General features: G+C 55.9%; 2 protein-coding genes and 1 non-coding gene across 4 annotated transcripts; all 3 read left to right on the forward strand.

Moving 5' to 3' along the window:
• Window positions 1-887: 887 nt before the first annotated feature.
• EDC4 (enhancer of mRNA decapping 4) lies at window positions 888-12,010 on the forward strand. Of its 2 annotated transcripts, none has more exons than XM_070289281.1 (29): window positions 888-1,187; window positions 3,479-3,635; window positions 4,006-4,117; window positions 4,419-4,518; window positions 4,788-4,977; window positions 5,085-5,232; window positions 5,323-5,427; window positions 5,761-5,870; window positions 5,948-6,031; window positions 6,124-6,219; window positions 6,314-6,416; window positions 6,529-6,709; window positions 6,804-6,876; window positions 6,990-7,081; window positions 7,157-7,344; window positions 7,416-7,531; window positions 7,619-7,769; window positions 8,090-8,523; window positions 8,617-8,721; window positions 8,805-8,957; window positions 9,042-9,078; window positions 9,215-9,392; window positions 9,499-9,654; window positions 9,758-9,873; window positions 9,955-10,120; window positions 10,207-10,393; window positions 10,485-10,704; window positions 11,076-11,239; window positions 11,477-12,010. In XM_070289281.1, exons 1-29 carry the CDS (start codon window positions 1,103-1,105, stop codon window positions 11,667-11,669), a joined length of 4,200 nt encoding a protein of 1,399 aa, XP_070145382.1. In that variant the 5' UTR covers window positions 888-1,102; the 3' UTR covers window positions 11,670-12,010. The 2 variants fall into 2 exon arrangements, with proteins under 2 accessions (XP_070145382.1, XP_070145381.1); XM_070289280.1 differs by having other exon boundaries at window positions 894-1,187; window positions 7,145-7,344.
• A 312-nt stretch (window positions 12,011-12,322) lies between these two features.
• NRN1L (neuritin 1 like) lies at window positions 12,323-13,754 on the forward strand. Its single transcript, XM_069550015.1, has 3 exons — window positions 12,323-12,494; window positions 13,214-13,328; window positions 13,437-13,754. Exons 1-3 carry the CDS (start codon window positions 12,398-12,400, stop codon window positions 13,720-13,722), a joined length of 498 nt encoding a protein of 165 aa, XP_069406116.1. The 5' UTR covers window positions 12,323-12,397; the 3' UTR covers window positions 13,723-13,754.
• Window positions 13,755-17,378: 3,624 nt separating this feature from the next.
• Window positions 17,379-17,460, forward strand: TRNAS-AGA (transfer RNA serine (anticodon AGA)). Its single transcript has one exon. It is a non-coding gene; the product is annotated as a tRNA-Ser (tRNA).
• Window positions 17,461-17,477: the final 17 nt, after the last annotated feature.

Consider the following 17,477-nt stretch of genomic DNA (forward strand, 5'->3'; position numbering starts at 1 on the left):
GCTGGATGGTGTGCTGTTTGAAATAACAGCATACTCAGGAGGTTTCAGTGGGACTAGTTTCTTGGCTGCTTTGTATTTGGGGGATAGAGGTTGGGGAGAGAGGTAGAAACCTGCTGCCTCTTAAACCACCCTGTATAAAATTTGCAATACAGCTTTTCCATGTACCTGTGCCTGAAATGTCTGCAATAAAGAAGTGTTTGTAAACCATGGTTTCTTTCTTTTTGCCTGACGGTGCAAGGTCATGCAGAGGGATGCTGGGAGACATTAGGGAACAAGGTGATGTTTGTGGTGGGACCATCACTTCTGCCCTTGCAATTCCTGGGTCCATGAATTAACAGGTCCCTTCAGACCTTCCCAGGTGGCTCAGTGGTAAAGAATCTGCCTGCCGATGCAGGTAGATGCAGGAGACAGGTTTGATCCCTGGGTCTAGAAGATTCCCTGGAGAAGGGAATGGCAACCCACTCCAGAATTCTTGCCTGGGAAATCCCATGGACAGAGAAGCCCGGCGGGCTATAGTCCATGGCGTCGCAAAGAGTCGGACGCGACAGCACGCTCGCCTGCTCAGGCTTTGGGTTACACTGACCCACTTCCCAAAGTAGAAACCTGAACTTGCCAATTCAGCTTGTTCTGGGGTATGTGAGGGGTTTGGCTTAGGCAACAGAGTTGACCCGGTCTAGGCCCATCATGAGTCCATGCTCTGGGAGTGGACATGGACTGGGCGGGATGCTCTGAAGCAAGCAGGGTTTGGAGCGGTCCAGAAGGTGGACATTTGCTCTGCCTCAGCCCCAAGGAACTCCCCCTACCCTACTAGCGCAGGGGCGGCTTCTGGAGGGGCGAGACGTCCTCCTCACCAGCCCGGAACCTTTCTTCGCCCGGCTCAGGTTCCGGGAGGCGACGCTCGGGCGGGCCGGAAGTGGAGGCGGTTAGTGGGGTTGGCGGGGCTCAGGGACGCAGCGCGGGCGGCGGTTTGTGAGCCTCGGGTGGATCGAGTATAGTGACCGGCGTCCCACTGTTTGGCCCTAGCGGGGTTGTGCCCGGCTGGGCGGAGCGCGGCGGCAGTGAAACGAACGCGGCGCGGACCCAGGCGCCGGCGACTGGGCCCATGGCCTCCTCTTGCGCGAGCATCGACATCGAGGACGCCACGCAGCACCTGCGGGACATCCTCAAGCTGGACCGGCCGGCGGGAGGTGAGCCGGGACCGTGGGGGTGGGCCCCGGTGAGCGGGCAGAAGGGCAGCGCGGGCCTTGGCTGCCTTCATGGCCCTGGTGTCCCTCAGGACCAGCTCCGCATCCTTCCATCTGGTGAGGGCAGACTAGGGTTGGAGGGTCGGAGGGGCGTGCTTACCCAAGTGCGCAGAGCCCAGGATGCGATCCTTCCCCATCCCCGAGCCGTGCCGCTCTGCCCTGTCCTTCAGCATCTCGGCTGAAGGTGAGGGCTCTTCTCTGAATCCGCAAAGCCCACCAGATGTCCTGGCAGCAACGTCTCTAGTGTTCCTGGGACTGGCCCGGGTTCCCTACCCTTTTACCGTAGTTCAGAGGCCTAATCTGGGCTCTGTACACCGAGTTCTGGGTCTAGAACTAGGCGCTGTGCTGAGCAGCAAAGCAACTTGCCTTTCCTTCTGGAATGCACACTCTAGGCCTGAGATTTTAAGACTGATTTTCTGGAGGAAGATGACCAACCAGTTCCTGTGTGCTCTCTGGGATTAAGGCAAATCACAGATTGCACACTGCTGATTGGCTCAGGCTGCAAACATTTGCAAGCGGTAGTTAATTTCCATTTATTTCAGATTTACCTGGGTTTGCAGTGGTACTTCCAGAGCTCCTCCTGCCCTCAATGAGCTGCTTGGCCACAGAGTTAATGAGGTGTAATATAATGTTCTTCTCAATGAGAGAGAGAAGTGTTTTGGTTCTATGAGGAGGATGGGGTAGGTGGGGTAGGGGGCTGGTCAATGCTTGAGAACAGCTGAGAGAAGAGCAGTATTTAGGCCAGGTCTTGTAATACAGAGAGGGACTGGGGTGTCAGGAAAGACCTTCTACAGAGAGGAAATAGCACGTGTTAATGTACCAACGTTTCATGCCAGATTCAGAGACCTGTGGGAAGTTGACTGGCTGGTGATGGTGGTGTGGATGTGCAGCAGCCAAAGCTGAGGACTGTGTTTCCTCAGACCCTGTTAAACCTGCTGAAAAGCCCAAACTGGCTCCTTTTGGACACAGGCAGGGGTCCTCACTGCTGGGTTCAGCTAACCTCTAATCTCTGAGAAAATCCACCTGCTACCTGAAACTATCAAACCCCTTTCCCCAGGCCTGGAGTGTGTGCTCCTGTGACTCTCGGGCTTGGTGTGGCCCTCTCATGCTTCTTAACTGCCACAAAGGTTTGATGGAGCCTGGCATGGGTAACATGTGGCTTGTTTGTCCTCATAGTAGCCTCCCTGGAAGGGAGAGTGGTCACCTTACCTCTGAGCATCACTCACTCTGATGCAAGTGAGGTGGCCTGTAGTTTTTCCTCTTTGATTGATACTTGATTCCTCTGTTTGCCAAGTAGTACTTGCTTGTCTCCTCTTACTGGAGGACAATGTGAAATCCCAGGCTGTTTTGTGACTAGAAACTTGCCAGATTCCTGAATATGAAGCCCTAGTCTCCTTGCCACCTGGGAGTTTTGGAGTAGTGTTTGAGCCCGTGAGACTGCTTGAAATACAGCTAATGGTAAAGCCGATGGTAAACAACTGAAATGCTATCTGTCCTACTCATACACCCTACCCCCTAATTTCTCTCCTCTTTGGCCAGCTCCTTCATGTCCATAGTGGTTTCTTCTGAGCCCATGTCTGTGTGAGGCAGTCTCCTTCCTTTCTTTCTTCCACATTTAATCATATCTTTCCATGCCTTAGGAGCCCATCCTCTCTTCCCCGGCGCCTCCACTACTTTGGTCCAGGTCCTGATATCTCTCACCTGGATTCTCAACTATCCTACATGTCACTTTAGAACAGTCAGTCCTCTGGCCATAGCAGATTGTGTTACCTTCCCATTCAAAACTCTTTCGTGGCTCTCATTACCACAGGGAAAATCAAAGCACCCCAGCCTCATTCCTGAGACCTCTGCTGCCTTGTTTTCCCTCCATCCTTCCCATGTTTGTGTTCCAGCCACACTACGACTGTGGTCCTGACTATTCTTCTGCCCTTCTTCAAGTACACAGAGTCCTTCTCTACTGACCCAGGCCTGAATATTAACTGGCCACAGAGGGTTCTTGATGACTTACACCCCTTCCCCAGGTAGAAGAGCCTCATGCTCATCCTTGGTCCTAGTATACATTGGGTTCACCATCAGTGCTTATAGAATGAATTGAACAAAGGGCCCTCCTCCCCACTGACGTGCCTTGTTGAGTGTTCCTAGAGCACCTCATGATTCTTAAATGGAACCCTGCCGAAGGAGAGGCCAGTGGGCAGGTGGAACAAACTCGTCAGAGTGGCCCTTTCTGCCCCTAGGCCCCAGTGCAGAGAACCAGCGACCATCTAATGCCTACAATGGAGATCTCAATGGGCTCCTGGTCCCAGACCCCCTCTGCTCAGGTGACAGTGCTTCAACAAACAAGCCTGGTCTCCGAGCCATGCCACCTATTAACCTGCAGGAAAAGCAGGTCATGTGAGTGTCTGGGAGATGGTAGTGGTGGTGATGGGGTCTTTGAGGTATTTGCTAACTAAAGGCATAAGGTGGGGGAAGAGGGTCTGGCAGTCTCTGCTGCTTCCCCGCAAGACGGCCTGGGGTAGAATGCTTCACTTGGATGAGGGCCATGGACAAGGGCTTAGCCTCAGTCTGAAATTTGGGCTCCTGGTTTAGCATGGAAGGAGGGAGGTGAGCAAGAGAAGCTATGGATTTGGGGACCAGTGACTCAGGCAGAGCAGGGCATCTGGCGCTTGACGCTTTCACCAGAGTGGCTGTATCCTCTCCCCTCAACCTTGCCCATTGAGACTTCTGGTGAACAAGAGTTACGCTTGTGCACCCCTCCCTCCAGCTGCCTCTTAGGAGACGACAGTTCCACTGGCATTGGAATTTTGGCCAAGGAGGTGGAGATTGTGGCCAGCAGTGACTCTAGCATCTCAAGCAAGGCACGGGGGAGCAACAAGGTGGGCACCAAGATGTTGTGGCATGTATAATGGCTGGGGCACAGTTAGGCTGTCCCTCCCCTATTCCATGCGGCCAGTTCCTATGGGGATTATCCTAACAGACAGATAGTGTACCCCAGTCTCAGGAAGCCAGTGTTGGCTGCCAAGTCTTTGTGGGAATCAGACCCCAAGAGTTGTGACTGGGTGGCTGGGCTTGCACATACGGCCTTTCCTGTCCCCAGGCATGCTGGGGGCTACTTCAGCTCCAGGAAAGCCGCTGCAGCCCTTGACTTCTGTGACCTTCTTCACTCTTGGTTCTCAGGTGAAAATTCAGCCTGTCGCCAAGTATGACTGGGAGCAGAAATACTACTATGGCAACTTGATTGCTGTGTCCAACTCTTTCTTGGCCTATGCTATTCGGGGTGAGTAGGAGCAGTACAGAGGAGGAAGGTGTTCTGCTTGACACCCCAGAGGGAAAGCTCTGCGGTTGTCGGGTCACTCTGCCCCCTCAGACTGTAGAGGTGTGATGGCAGGCTCATCTGCGATGCCCCCAGCTCTGCCCAGCCCTCTGGAGCCCAGTGAGAAAACTGAGCCTCAGACTGGTAATGGCAGAGAGGCAGGCAAGGGCAGGGCTTCTCTGTTGCCACCTGGTCCTGAGTTTATTCACGGTCTACCACTCTCCTGATTCCAGCTGCCAACAACGGCTCAGCAATGGTGCGAGTGATCAGTGTCAGCACTTCAGAGCGGACCCTGCTCAAAGGCTTCACAGGCAGCGTGGCTGATCTGGCCTTTGCACATCTCAATTCCCCACAGCTGGCCTGCCTGGATGAGGCAGGCAACCTGTTTGTATGGCGCTTGGCCCTGATTAATGGCAAAATTCAGTATCCTTTCCCAGGGTGGGACGGGGGGACTGGAGAAAAGTGGGTGGAGCTGGGTCTGCCAGACCCACCACATCATCCCTCCGACTAGCCCTTAACACCCTGCTCAGAGAGGAGATCTTGGTCCACATCCGCCAGCCAGAGGGCACTCCACTGAACCACTTCCGGAGGATCATCTGGTGCCCCTTCATCCCCGAAGAGAGTGAAGACTGCTGTGAGGAGGGCAGCCCAACGGTGGCCCTGTTGCATGAGGACCGGGTGAGGGGGCTGGGCCTGGGGGGGAAAGGAAGGGGCTGAGTAGCAGTGGGGTAGTCATGGGCTGAGCGCTCACCTCCCGGTACCTGCCAGGCTGAGGTGTGGGACCTGGACATGCTCCGCACCAACCACAGCACCTGGCCCGTGGATGTCAGCCAGATCAAGCAGGGCTTCATCGTGGTAAAAGGCCACAGCACAGTAAGCCTGCAACCAACTGCCTTTCCTGCCCTCTCGCCCCACCCCACTGTGTCCCTCATCTATTCCCTGGACCCACAGCTGCCCAGACAGCTTTTCAGCACTCTGCCCATGGGACCTCTGAGCACAGAGTGACCTGTCTCCTGTGGTGCTCACATCTGACCTGGCTGTACCCCCCTGGATCTGGGCTTCTCCACAGGGCTCCATTCAGTCAGTCTTTCATACACACATGCAGATCCGCTGTGGGTCAGCCTAGCTCACTTCCATCCTCACCTGAGAAGGACTTGCTCCCACCTCTAGTTGGTGGCAAAGCAAGGCTTTTTGGGTTCTTCTCAGTGCTTGAGTGAAGGGGCCCTCTCACCTGATGGGACTGTCCTGGCTACCGCAAGTCATGATGGCTTCGTCAAGTTCTGGCAGATCTACATTGAGGGACAGGATGAGCCACGGTAAGGCAGAGCCTGAGGGGCTGGGCTCCCCTAGATAGGGGATCAGATCACCCACTCGGGCCCCTCATTTACCACAGGTGTTTACATGAGTGGAAGCCTCATGATGGGCGGCCCCTCTCCTGCCTCCTGTTCTGTGACAACCACAAGAAACAGGATCCTGAGTGAGTGAGTGGGCAGGCCAGAGGGTGGTGGGCTGGATCTTGGGTTACCATAAAGGGCCCCGCCAGCCACTCAGTGCCTTGCTGCTTTGCAGGGTCCCCTTCTGGAGATTCCTCATTACTGGCGCTGACCAGAATCGGGAGCTGAAGATGTGGTGCACAGTGTCCTGGACCTGCCTGCAGACCATTCGGTAAGCAGGCTGTGGGGCTGGGCAGAGGCAGACTTGGTGATATGGGTCCTTTCTATCCTAAGTCTCATTTATCCTGCCTCATCCCCCCATCCAGCTTCTCCCCAGATATCTTCAGCCCAGTGAGTGTGCCCCCCAGCCTCAAGGTTTGCCTGGACCTCTCAGCAGAATACCTGATCCTCAGTGATGTACAGCGGAAGGTAGGCTGCAGTGGGAGCAGAGTGGGTAGCACTGGGGGGGATGAAGGCGTGTGTGGCTCATCTGGGGTCTTCCTAGCCCCTGAACTCAGCTGTGACCTTGCCGCCTGTGCAGGTCCTCTACGTGATGGAACTGCTGCAGAACCAGGAGGAGGGCCGGGCCTGCTTCAGCTCAATCTCTGAGTTCCTTCTCACCCACCCTGTACTGAGTTTCGGCATCCAGGTTGTGAGTCGCTGCCGGCTGCGGCACACAGAGGTGCTGCCTGCCGAGGAGGAGAATGACAGCCTCGGGGCCGGTGAGCTGCTCAGGGTCGGGGGTCTGTGTTGGGAGGCAGGGGAGTGCTAAGGTACAGAGTGTCAGGGGCTTAGTCATCCACATTGTCCTTATAGACGGGACCCACGGAGCAGGTGCGATGGAGTCTTCAGCCGGTGTGCTCATCAAGCTCTTTTGTGTGCACACTAAGTAAGTGTGTTGGGAGGGGGGCTGCCTGTGCGAGGTCAGTGCCCCTTCCTACCGTGCTGCTTCTGATTGTCATTTTCTCCCTCTGACTGTCATTTTCTCTGCTCATCCTGCAGGGCATTACAGGATGTCCAGATCCGCTTTCAGCCACAGCTGAACCCTGACGTTGTGGCCCCGCTCCCCTCGCACCCTGCCCATGAAGACTTTGGTGAGTTAGGGGTGAGAGGGAAGCGGGTTTTGACCAGAGTGTGAGATCTGACTCAAGTGGCAGCCTTCCCCACAGCATTTGGAGAGTCTCGGCCGGAGCTGGGCTCAGAGGGCCTGGGATCGGCTGCTCATGGCTCCCAGCCTGACCTCCGACGTATCGTGGAGTTGCCTGCACCGGCTGACTTCCTCAGTCTGAGCAGTGAGACCAAGCCCAAGCTGATGACACCTGACGCCTTCATGACGCCTAGCACCTCCCTGCAGCAGGTGTGCTTGGGAGGAGTGGGCCTCAGGGATGCCCTCCACGGCCACAGCCCTCATTTTCCATGTTTCCCCAGATCGCTGCATCTCCCAGTAGCAGCAGCAGCAGCAGCAGTAGCAGCAGCAGCAGCTCCTCTCTCACAGCCGTGTCTGCTATGAGCAGTACTTCGGCCATGGACCCCGCCTTGCCCAGGTGAAGTGAGGGGCAGAGGGAGGAGCAGGGGCTGGTGCCAGGTGGCACCAGGCTCTGTCTACTTACACCTCATCCTCCTGCCACCAGGCCACCTGAGGAGCTGACCTTGAGCCCCAAGCTACAGCTGGATGGCGGGCTGACCATGAGCAGCAGCAGCCTGCAGGCAAGCCCACGTGGGCTCCTGCCCAGCCTGCTCCCAGGTCCGGCCGACAAACTGACTCCCAAAGGACCTGGTCAGGTGTGTGTGGGGGTGTGTGAAGTGCAGGGTGGCAGGCATATGAGGGTGGGGAGGTTGGTGGCGATCTCCCAGTTTCCTATGTGCTGGTCCTACTCTGTCTCAGATAGCCCATCTTTCCCCTGAGGGTATCTTAGCCCCCGGTGTCCCTGGAGAGCAGCCCCTCAGCCTCTCTTTCCCCCTCCTCTCCTGACTGTGACCATTTATGACTTGCGTCCCCATTCCCCGTGCCCCGTCTCTCATCACTGCACACTCCAGTGCATCATCTCCATACTTGTTTTAGCCCTACCTCCCACCATTTAAGTCTTATCTTGGTCCCTCAGGTGCCTACTGCTGCCTCTGCACTCGCCCTGGAGCTGCAAGAAGTGGAACCCCTGGGGCTGCCTCAGGCTTCCCCCAGCCGCACCCGCTCCCCTGATGTTATCTCCTCAGCCTCCACTGCCTTGTCCCAGGACATCCCTGAGATCGCGTCTGAGGCGCTGTCCCGTGGCTTTGGCGCCTCCGCTCCTGAGGGCCTGGAGCCAGACAGCATGGCCTCAGCGGCCTCGGCGCTCCACCTGTTGTCTCCACGGCCCCGGCCAGGGCCCGAGCTCGGCCCCCAGCTTAGCCTGGATGGGGGCCCTGGGGATGGGGATCGGCATAGTACCCCTTCCCTCCTGGAGGCAGCCTTGACCCAGGAGGCCACAGCCCCTGACAGTCAGGTCTGGCCTACAGCTCCAGACATCACTCGCGAGACCTGCAGCAGCCTGGCAGAGAGGTGAGGAGCTTGGAGGGTAGGCAGGGGAGTGTGCCCAGTGGTAGGGGCTTCAGGTAGAGTCATCTACCACTGACTTGGCTTGGCCCTCCTCAGCCCCCGGAATGGCCTCCAGGAAAAGCACAAGAGCCTGGCTTTCCACCGACCACCTTATCACTTGCTGCAGCAACACGACAGCCAGGATGCCAGCGCCGAGCAAAGGTAGGCATCACCCTGCCCCATTCCTCTCCCGGGAGGGCCAGCCAGTGGGCAAGTGCCTATCTCTCTCCTTCCTCTTCTCCCAGTGACCATGATGATGAGGTGGCCAGCCTCGCCTCTGCTGCAGGGAACTTTGGCACCAAAGTGCCCACTCCACGTCTTCCAGCCAAGGACTGGAAGACCAAGGGATCCCCTCGGGCCTCACCCAAGCTCAAGAGAAAGGGCAAAAAGGATGACGGGTAGGAGGGGTCCTGGGGCCAGGGAGTGGGTGGTCTTCAGGCTGCCTGCGTGACGTGGCCTGAGGTGCTTCTCACCTATGGCAGGGATTCATCCTTGGGATCCCGGCTCACAGAGCACCAGGTGAGTGAGCAGAAAGAGTCCCTTTCTGCTTCTGGGACTTCCGCCTGTGGGTGTGGGGGAGGTACCCAGACCTTCCCCTGGTCTGATGTGGGGATGAGCAGGGCAGGCATCAGGTGACTTTTGGTGTTACTGGCAGGTGGCAGAAACCCCTGAGGACTGGCCGGCACTGATCTGGCAGCAGCAGAGAGAGCTGGCACAGCTGCGGCACAGCCAAGAAGAGCTGCTGCAGCGCCTGTGCGCCCAGCTTGAAGGCCTGCAGAGCACTGTCACTGGCCACGTGGAGCGAGCCCTGGAGTCGAGGCACGAGCAGGAGCGTATCCTTGGGGGCAAGGGCGCAGCCGGGACAGGGAGGCAGCCATGTTCTCAGCCCAGGACGGGATGTGGGACCTACTCCGGGTCTGTTCCTTAGCGACAGCACAGAGCGGCGACTGGAGCGGGCCCTGGCCGAGGGGCAGCAGCGAGGTGGGCAGCTGCAGGAGCAGCTGACGCAGCAGCTATCCCAGGCGCTGTCTTCAGCGGTGGCAGGGCGGCTGGAGCGCAGCATACGAGACGAGATCAAGAAGACGGTTCCTCCATGTGAGTTTCACATGGAGACTTCTGGGCGGGCCAGATTCGAAGGGCCCTCTCCCTGTCAAACCTCGTCTCATGGCTCGGCTCCTGTCTCCTTCCCCTGTCCCAGGTGTCTCCCGGAGTCTGGAGCCTGTGGCTGGCCAGCTCAGCAACTCGGTGGCCACCAAACTCACAGCTGTGGAGAGTAGCATGAAAGAGAACATCTCTAAGCTGCTCAAGTCCAAGGTGCTGTAGGGCCCAAGATAAGGGAAGTGGGTGGTGGGCATGAGCTCAAGACTTTCAACTCAGCCTTTCCTCCACCCCCAGAACTTGACAGATGCCATTGCCCGAGCAGCCGCAGACACATTACAGGGGCCAATGCAGGCTGCCTACCGGGAAGCCTTCCAGAGCGTGGTCCTGCCCGCCTTCGAGAAGAGCTGCCAGGCCATGTTCCAGCAGATCAATGACAGCTTCCGACTGGGCACACAGGAGTGTGAGTGGGGTCTTCTGCCTCAGGGAGGGAGAGGCCATCCTCTTCTCCCCATTGTTCCTCTCATGGCCCCCTTGGTCACTTTTCAGACTTGCAGCAGTTGGAGAACCACATGAAGAGCCGCAAGGCACGAGAGCAGGAGGCACGGGAGCCTGTGCTGGCCCAGCTGCGGGGCCTGGTCAGCACCCTGCAGGGGGCCACGGAGCAGATGGCGGCCACTGTGTCTGGCAGCGTTCGGGCTGAGGTGCAGCACCAGCTGCACGTGGCCGTAGGCAGGTGGGTGGCCTGGGCACGGAGCTAGGTGGTGGGTGTGGAAAGGGCCAGACCGAACCGCATATTGACCTCGTCTCCCTCACTTGCCTCGCAGCCTGCAGGAGGCGATTCTAGCACAGGTACAGCGCATCGTGAAGGGCGAAGTGAGTGTGGCTCTCAAGGAGCAGCAGGCCGCCGTCACCTCTAGCATCATGCAGGCCATGCGCTCAGCTGCCGGCACACCTGTCCCCGCTGCCCACCTTGACTGCCAAGCCCAGCAAGCCCATATCCTGCAGCTGCTACAGCAGGGCCACCTCAATCAGGCCTTCCAGCAGGTAAGCCAGGCACTGGGCCCAGGTAGAGGCCAGTGTCTCCTGACAAGACTCACGTTCCCCATCAGACTTCGGGTGGTCTGGCAGCAGACTTTTTTTGGTTCTCTTTGCCTCCAGGCCATTTCCTTTGCTTTTCCCTCTGCCTGGACCCTGGATCCCTTTATTTCTACCTCAGTCCACCTTGCTTCGTCACTACCCTTCTCAGAAATCTTTTCTGATCCCCTAGAGTAACAGCAGCCCTTCAGTGCTCTCTCTGGGCCCCTGAGCAACTCCCTCAGGATGCCCTACTCGGCAGTTGTCCTCTCCCAGGCCACATAGCCAGACAAGCAGGCAATCCATCTTGACAACAGCTATAAACTCTGTTCTCTACTCAGGCCCTGACAGCTGCCGACCTGAACCTGGTGCTATACGTGTGTGAAACAGTGGACCCAGGCCAGGTTTTTGGGCAGCCACCTTGCCCCCTCTCCCAGCCTGTACTCCTTTCTCTCATCCAGCAACTGGCCTCTGATCTTGGCACTCGAACTGACCTCAAGCTCAGGTGAGTGGGAATAGTCGGGGACTAGAGCTGGGGTGAAGGTGGGTGAGTACTTCAAAGCAGAGACTCCCACTCCTACCTGACTCCCCTCCCTGGTGTTTTCCACCAGTCCCCTCCACCCCACCCATCTCAGGCTTTGAGACTTCCATTGTCAGCAGCCCCTCTGGGCCTCATAGCCACCAGGGGGCGTTCTCCTCTGCTGGAGGCCACCTGTAATCAGTCTTTTTCCTCCATCCCCAGCTACCTGGAAGAGGCTGTAATGCACCTGGACCACAGTGACCCCATCACTCGGGACCACATGGGCTCCGTCATGGCTCAGGTGCGCCAGAAGCTCTTCCAGTTCCTGCAGGCGGAGCCACACAACTCACTTGGCAAAGCAGCCCGGCGTCTCAGCCTCATGCTGCACGGCCTTATGACCCCCAGCCTCCCTTAGCTAAGCCTGCTTTGTCCAGGGTGAGGTGGCACTGAAGGCCAACCGACAGGCTTAGGCCAAAGTGGGGTCATGCCTGCCAGTTACCTGCTCAGGCTCCCACCTTTGGAGAGTTTTATGGGGATAGCACTGGCTGTGGTCTGCAGGGTGTGGTAGCCAGTGGGTGTAGGCTGGGCCCAGGGTGGGTATTGTGCCTTCTTGGGTTCTGCCATGCCTGGAGCATAACCCCTGAGATTATGACACCACTTAAGTTGAATTTTCCATGTTCCTTTTTACCTCCGATTTGGGTCTTTTTGTTTTTGAAAAAACATTGAGAAATTCAAGTAAATGCTTTTGGAATAAAATGGAGTATGTGTGTGCTTTTTATGTGTCTTTGGTGAGACTGATAACTGCCCTCTCTTAACCTGCCCCCTCTTCTCCCTATGCGGAGCTCTGTCTAGGCCATCCCATCCCAGGGGGCCTGGACACCACCCTCATCTGCCCAGCTACTCTCCCAGATCTCTCCATCTCCGAGGCAAGGGCCCCCCGCCCCGGGTCAGCTCAGCACCCCACTCTGCTCCTGGGTTCTCCTCTATGGAGTCCCTCCCTCCTCTTTTGCCTATTGGAACTGGGGTGGGGCTTCTGGGTGGCTGAGCCCCGCCCCCCATCCAATCACAGTGCCTCCTCCCGGAGGCTGGGCCGAAGGGCTGCCCTCCAAGCTGCTAGCCCTGTTAGTAGGCTCCCAGCTGGGGATGATGCGCTGCTGCTGCTGCTGCTGCTGCTGCTATCACCACCAGCAACCGCCCTGTGCGCTAGGGCTGTTGCTGTTGCTGCTGCTGTCGCCCCTCGGTGAGTGCCCGGACCCAGACCCTCCACACGCCCTCCCCACAGGCTGGGTGTAGGTTGTGTGGTAGCGGAGGCACAGCCTGCGCTGAGTGCCGAGAGCCAGGGTGGAGAGGTGAAAGGGCTCCAGGGAGGGAAGAATGTGATCCAGTGACTGAAGGTTGTAAAGTGAGGGGTGTGAACTGAACCCTATTTTCAGAGGGAAGAACCTCAAATTCCACAGTCTGATAAGCAGAGGTTTGACCTCTTGCAGGACTCCCAGACCAACCCTGGGATCTCTTGAGGTTCTCTCCTAGGGTCGGGCCTGGATCTCAACCCCTTCTATCCTGACCCATTGGGAAACACCTGTGTTCAGGGAGGTGTCTAGGCTGCAGAGAAACTGGCTTTTGCCAGGGGCCCTGTCCCCCTTACCCATGTCCATGCTCCTTCAATTGGACCGTTCTCACCTGACCTGGGGCCCAGAACTCAGAGAAAGTCAACCCCTGGGATGAGACTTCTTCCCCCATGCCCACCTATCCTGTCTGGGTCATCCTAGAAGTGGGTGGTGGCAGGTGGTCCCCAGGTGTGCCCCTTGGTTCCCTGGGGTGCCCCTTTCACGCTGAGTCACGTCCCCAGAAAGCTCCCTGGTAAACAAGCCTCTGGGGGTTGGGGGGTTGAGGGTGCACTGCCTCATCCTATCAATTAGTCTCCACCCCCACCCGCAGTCCCTGTATTTCCCCTGGCAGCAGTAGCTGCAGCGGGCGCAGGCCGCTGCGACACCATATACCAGGGCTTTGCTGAGTGTCTCGTCCGCTTGGGAGACAGCATGGGCCACGGAGGCGAACTGGAGACCATCTGCAGGTATGAGCGGGTGTGAGGGCAACATCACCCTTGGGATCCGAGCCTTTTCCCTTCCATCCCAAAGCCCCCCTGCCCCACCTAATTCCCCTAACCCCATACCCTTAACAGGTCTTGGAATGACTTCCACACCTGTGCCTCGCGAGTCCTATTGGGCTGCCCAGAGGAGGCAGCCGCCGTGTGGGAGTCACTACTGCAAGAAGCTCGCCGGGCCCCACACCCAGATAACTTGCACACTCTCTGTGGCACCCCTGTGCGCCTTCAGGAGCGCGGGGTGGGCCCAGAGACCAACCAGGAAACCCTGCGGGCGACAGCGCCAGCGCCCACCCCGGCGCCCACTCCCCCGCTGCTGGCAGCTGCTCTGGCGCTGGCCTGCCTCCTGGGGCCCCTGGCCTAGCCAGTCCAGATGGGTAGTGATGCCCCCGCCTCCAGCCTTGCTCTGGTGGCTGCCGTCAGCCTCCTCAGAGCACACTTGGCTTTCATTAAAGGTATTTATATTTGTACTAAGTTCCTTCCTTTCTTTCTGCTGAGGCCTGCTTGGCTGGGGTTGAGGCCTCCAGAAACTGATCCCCAAGATGACATGGGCGGAGCTGAAGGCCGCCACAGGGGACTCAGTCTTTCTCCTCACAAACACTCATTTCCCAGGGGCAGGGCAGAGCTTTCCACTGCCAGCAGGTTCTAAGAGTTCTGTCCGGGAATGTCTCTCTCTCTCTGTTCTCCCAGGCTGGCGCTCCTACCTTCCTGGCCCTCCCGTGCTGGCCTGTAGGGGCCTTGTGAGGTGGTGGAGTGTCCCCATCCCCACCCCCAGCCAGTCCACCCCTCTCCCAGCTTCCAGGCTCCTGACCATCTCACCTCATGCTCCCCCTGCTGAACTACCCCCTTAGCCTTCAAGACACAGCTCAGATTAAGTACCCTTTCCTCTCCTTCTCTGGGGTCATGGTTCATCTGAGGGGAGCCTGTTCCAGAAGACGGGGAACCCCCTGTTGGAGTCGACGTTGGAGTCTCTGAGGTGACCGGGAGCGGCAGAAATTGGGTCACAATGAGGGTCCTTCTGTCCTCTGCTCTGCACAAGCTTGTTCTCTGAGAAGAGGTGTGCTGCATGAGGTCAGAGAAATCCCAGAGGACTTTCTAGAAGCACAGATGAATGTGCCATGTGTGAGGAGCCCCTGTTCCTCATGGTGGAGAAGAAGAGTGAGAATCAGCATGAGCAGAATCCTGAGGGAAGAAGAAGGCCTCGGAGAGGGAGCGACCCTCTACCATCCCTGCCAGGACCCTCCACCAAGTTCACCCCCACACGACTTGAGTGAACACTGCCATGGCCTGCTCACTGGCTTCCACTCTCACTCCCTCTACTTTATTCTCCACTGAAAAACTGATTCCGATATTAAACTCTTTTTCATTGTCTGCAAGGCCCTATGTAAGTCAGCTGTGTGTCTATGTAGGATGGTTTATTCAGTCTACTGAGTAACTCCCACTCTATAGTAGCACAGAGGAATGGTCTGCCTGCTCAGTCCTTGGGGTAAGGGGAGGTTTCAGAGAAGGAGCATGATAGAGAGTGATAGATGGTAAAGATGCCAGAGTGACAAATGGTGGAAGAGAAGTGGGGCTGAGTTGGAAAGGGCTTTACAAGAGGGGCCCAAGGAATCAGCTGGGAGGGGAGGACGGGTGGGAGTCCAGAACTTGTCAGGCCAGGTTTGCACTAAAGCGCGTGCTGGGGGGTTGTTGGCCCTAGGACAGAATCAGGCCTGGTAGGACCCTTGCTTAGGCTCCAGGGTGACAGGAGCCTCCAGAGACCTCCACTCTACTTCATCCAGAGGAGTCCTACTTCAGCAAGGCTTCCCAAACACCCTGTCATTCCAGTTAGCTAGTTCAGTTCCGTTTAGTTCAGTCTTTCAGTCGTGTCTGACTCTTTGCGACCCCGTGAATCGCAGCACGCCAGCCCTCCCTGTCCATCACCATCTCCCGGAGTTAGCTAAGATGCCTCAATTAACTCACTCTGCCCTGTCTTTGCTCCTGTACTTCCTTCACCTGTACTTTTATCCCTGCTTTGCCCTCCCAACCATCTTACCCATCTTCTCACCTAAAGGAGAAAGTTCAAGTCAAAAAAACCCAGAACCACCCCTGCTGACCACCAGTATCTTCTGGAGGGAAACGCCGGACTTTTCTTCCTCTGGATCTTTATACATGTATTCTCTGTGCTCAGAATACCCTTCCTTATTTTCTCCTGGCAAACTCCTACTTCTTGTTCAGTATTCCCTCCTCCCTATCCCTGAATCCAGGCTGAATCAGAAGCCTCCTTCAGGTCCACACAGCTTCCAGGCTTTCTTCTGTCTCAGTATTGATAGCACTGGCTCACTGGCTTGTTACTGTCTGGGTCTAGGTCAGAATCCCCCACCGTGGATTCATCAAGGGTCCTCTTTGTGTCTCCAGCACCCAACATAGGGGTGGGTATAAAGAATGCACTTGTGGGAGTGTGTAGAATGAAAAACAGAATCGCTAAAACCTGCATAGGAAATGTTACAGTCAGCAAGAGCTTGGCCTAAGAATGACTTCAGTATGGAGGGTATGTCTTCTTTGGGCTATTAACCTGAGCATACTATTGGGATGGATGGTGCTGGGGCTCCAAACCCCCAAAATCTTCCCAGAGCTACTCGAGGTGGGTGGCCAGGAGCAGCCTGCTTCCAGGAGAAGGGGCTCTGTAGTGTTAGCCAGCCATCAAGGGGATTACCATCCTCCTGCTGTGACCTAATTTCCCCTGGTTTTTGCTCCCTAAATCCCTTCTCTTCCCTGGAATTGAGTGACCTGGAGTGTATGCATGGGGTTGGGGGTGGGGACAGAATCTGCTCTCTGGCCAGGGGCTTAAGAGCTTTGTGTGTTTTATCCCAGAGCTAGAGGGAAAGGGTGGGCTGATGGCCAACTGGACTGGGTCCTAGACACAGCTGCTCAGGGCAGAGGATCATGGTAATGGTGCTTCTCACATTTGCAGCTCTGCAGACATGGAATAGCTATTGTTCAGGGGAAAATCTGGGGGCTAGATATCCTGAGCCCAGTCCCTCTTGCATTAACATACCTCTTTATCTCAGGGCTCTGGAGTTCTTCACCAGAGCCCAGCACCTGCCCATAGCTTGCTCAATAAATATCTGTTGAATTAATTTGCTGAATTTCTGTAAAATAGAGGTGTGGATTTCTAAACCCCATCAACCTTGGAATTCTATATTATTTTCTAACCTCACAATAACTGTGGGGGGGGTCAGGATTTTTATCCCCATTATACAAATAAGAAACATGAGGCTAGAGCTTCCCCTGGTAGTTCAGGGGTTGGGAATCTACCTGCCAATGCAGAGGACACAGGTTCAATTGTTGCTCCAGGAGGATCCCACATATCACCGGGCCACAACTACTGAGCCTGCATGCCTAAGAGCCTTTGCTCTGCAACAAGAGAAACCACGGCAGTAAGAAGCCTGTACACCACAACAAAGAATAGCCCCCATTTGCTAGAGAAAGCCCAAGCAACAAAACCCCAGTTCAGGCTAAATAAATAAATCTTTTAAAAAGGAAAACAAACAAACCAACATGGGACTTAGGGAGGGGAAGATATCGTCCTTAAGTTCATGCAACTGTGGAAGTGTCAGAGCTGGGATATAATTCCGTTTGGCCCCTAAGTTCATTCCTTGAAGCATCACACTAGACATATGGAGATAATTTTTAAAGTTTATTTACTTATATTTTTTTGGCCAAGCAGCTTGCAGGGAATCTTAGTTCCCCATCCAGGTATCAAACCTGTGCCCCCTGCAGTGAAAATACAGAGTCTTTACCACTGGACCACCAGGGGAAATCCCTAAAAGTTATATTTTTTAATCTTTTATGAAGCCCAGTACATAAAACAGACCATGATGTTTTATGGTGTTAATATATGTTCAGGTTTAAAGTATAAGATTAACTTATACAGTCAAAGACAATTCCATGTATGAAATAAGGGTTAAATAAAAATTTTAATACACAGACAGAAATGAGGAAGATGTATGGAGATTACATTCCCTTCAATACTTGAAAGTAGTCGTGGCCGAGTGGTTAAGGCGATGGACTAGAAATCCATTGGGGTTTCCCCGCGCAGGTTCAAGTCCTGCCGACTACGGTATGTTTCCCTTATGA

The sequence above is a fragment of the Ovis canadensis genome, chromosome 14 (assembly GCF_042477335.2).
Source record: "Ovis canadensis isolate MfBH-ARS-UI-01 breed Bighorn chromosome 14, ARS-UI_OviCan_v2, whole genome shotgun sequence".
Taxonomy (NCBI): Eukaryota; Metazoa; Chordata; class Mammalia; order Artiodactyla; family Bovidae; genus Ovis; species Ovis canadensis.

What these genes read in the sequence shown, in the direction of transcription:
- EDC4 (XM_070289280.1), top strand. Translation starts at nt 1,103, where the DNA reads ATGGCCTCCTCTTGCGCGAGCATCGACATCGAGGACGCCACGCAGCAC. An exon ending in CTAGCACCTCCCTGCAGCAG is followed by an intron (nt 7,345 to 7,415) that starts GTGTGCTTGGGA and finishes ATGTTTCCCCAG; the next exon opens with ATCGCTGCATCTCCCAGTAG. An exon ending in CCCGGCTCACAGAGCACCAG is followed by an intron (nt 9,079 to 9,214) that starts GTGAGTGAGCAG and finishes TGTTACTGGCAG; the next exon opens with GTGGCAGAAACCCCTGAGGA.
- NRN1L (XM_069550015.1), top strand. Translation starts at nt 12,398, where the DNA reads ATGATGCGCTGCTGCTGCTGCTGCTGCTGCTGCTATCACCACCAGCAA. An exon ending in GCTGCTGCTGTCGCCCCTCG is followed by an intron (nt 12,495 to 13,213) that starts GTGAGTGCCCGG and finishes TTCCCCTGGCAG; the next exon opens with CAGTAGCTGCAGCGGGCGCA. An exon ending in GAACTGGAGACCATCTGCAG is followed by an intron (nt 13,329 to 13,436) that starts GTATGAGCGGGT and finishes TACCCTTAACAG; the next exon opens with GTCTTGGAATGACTTCCACA.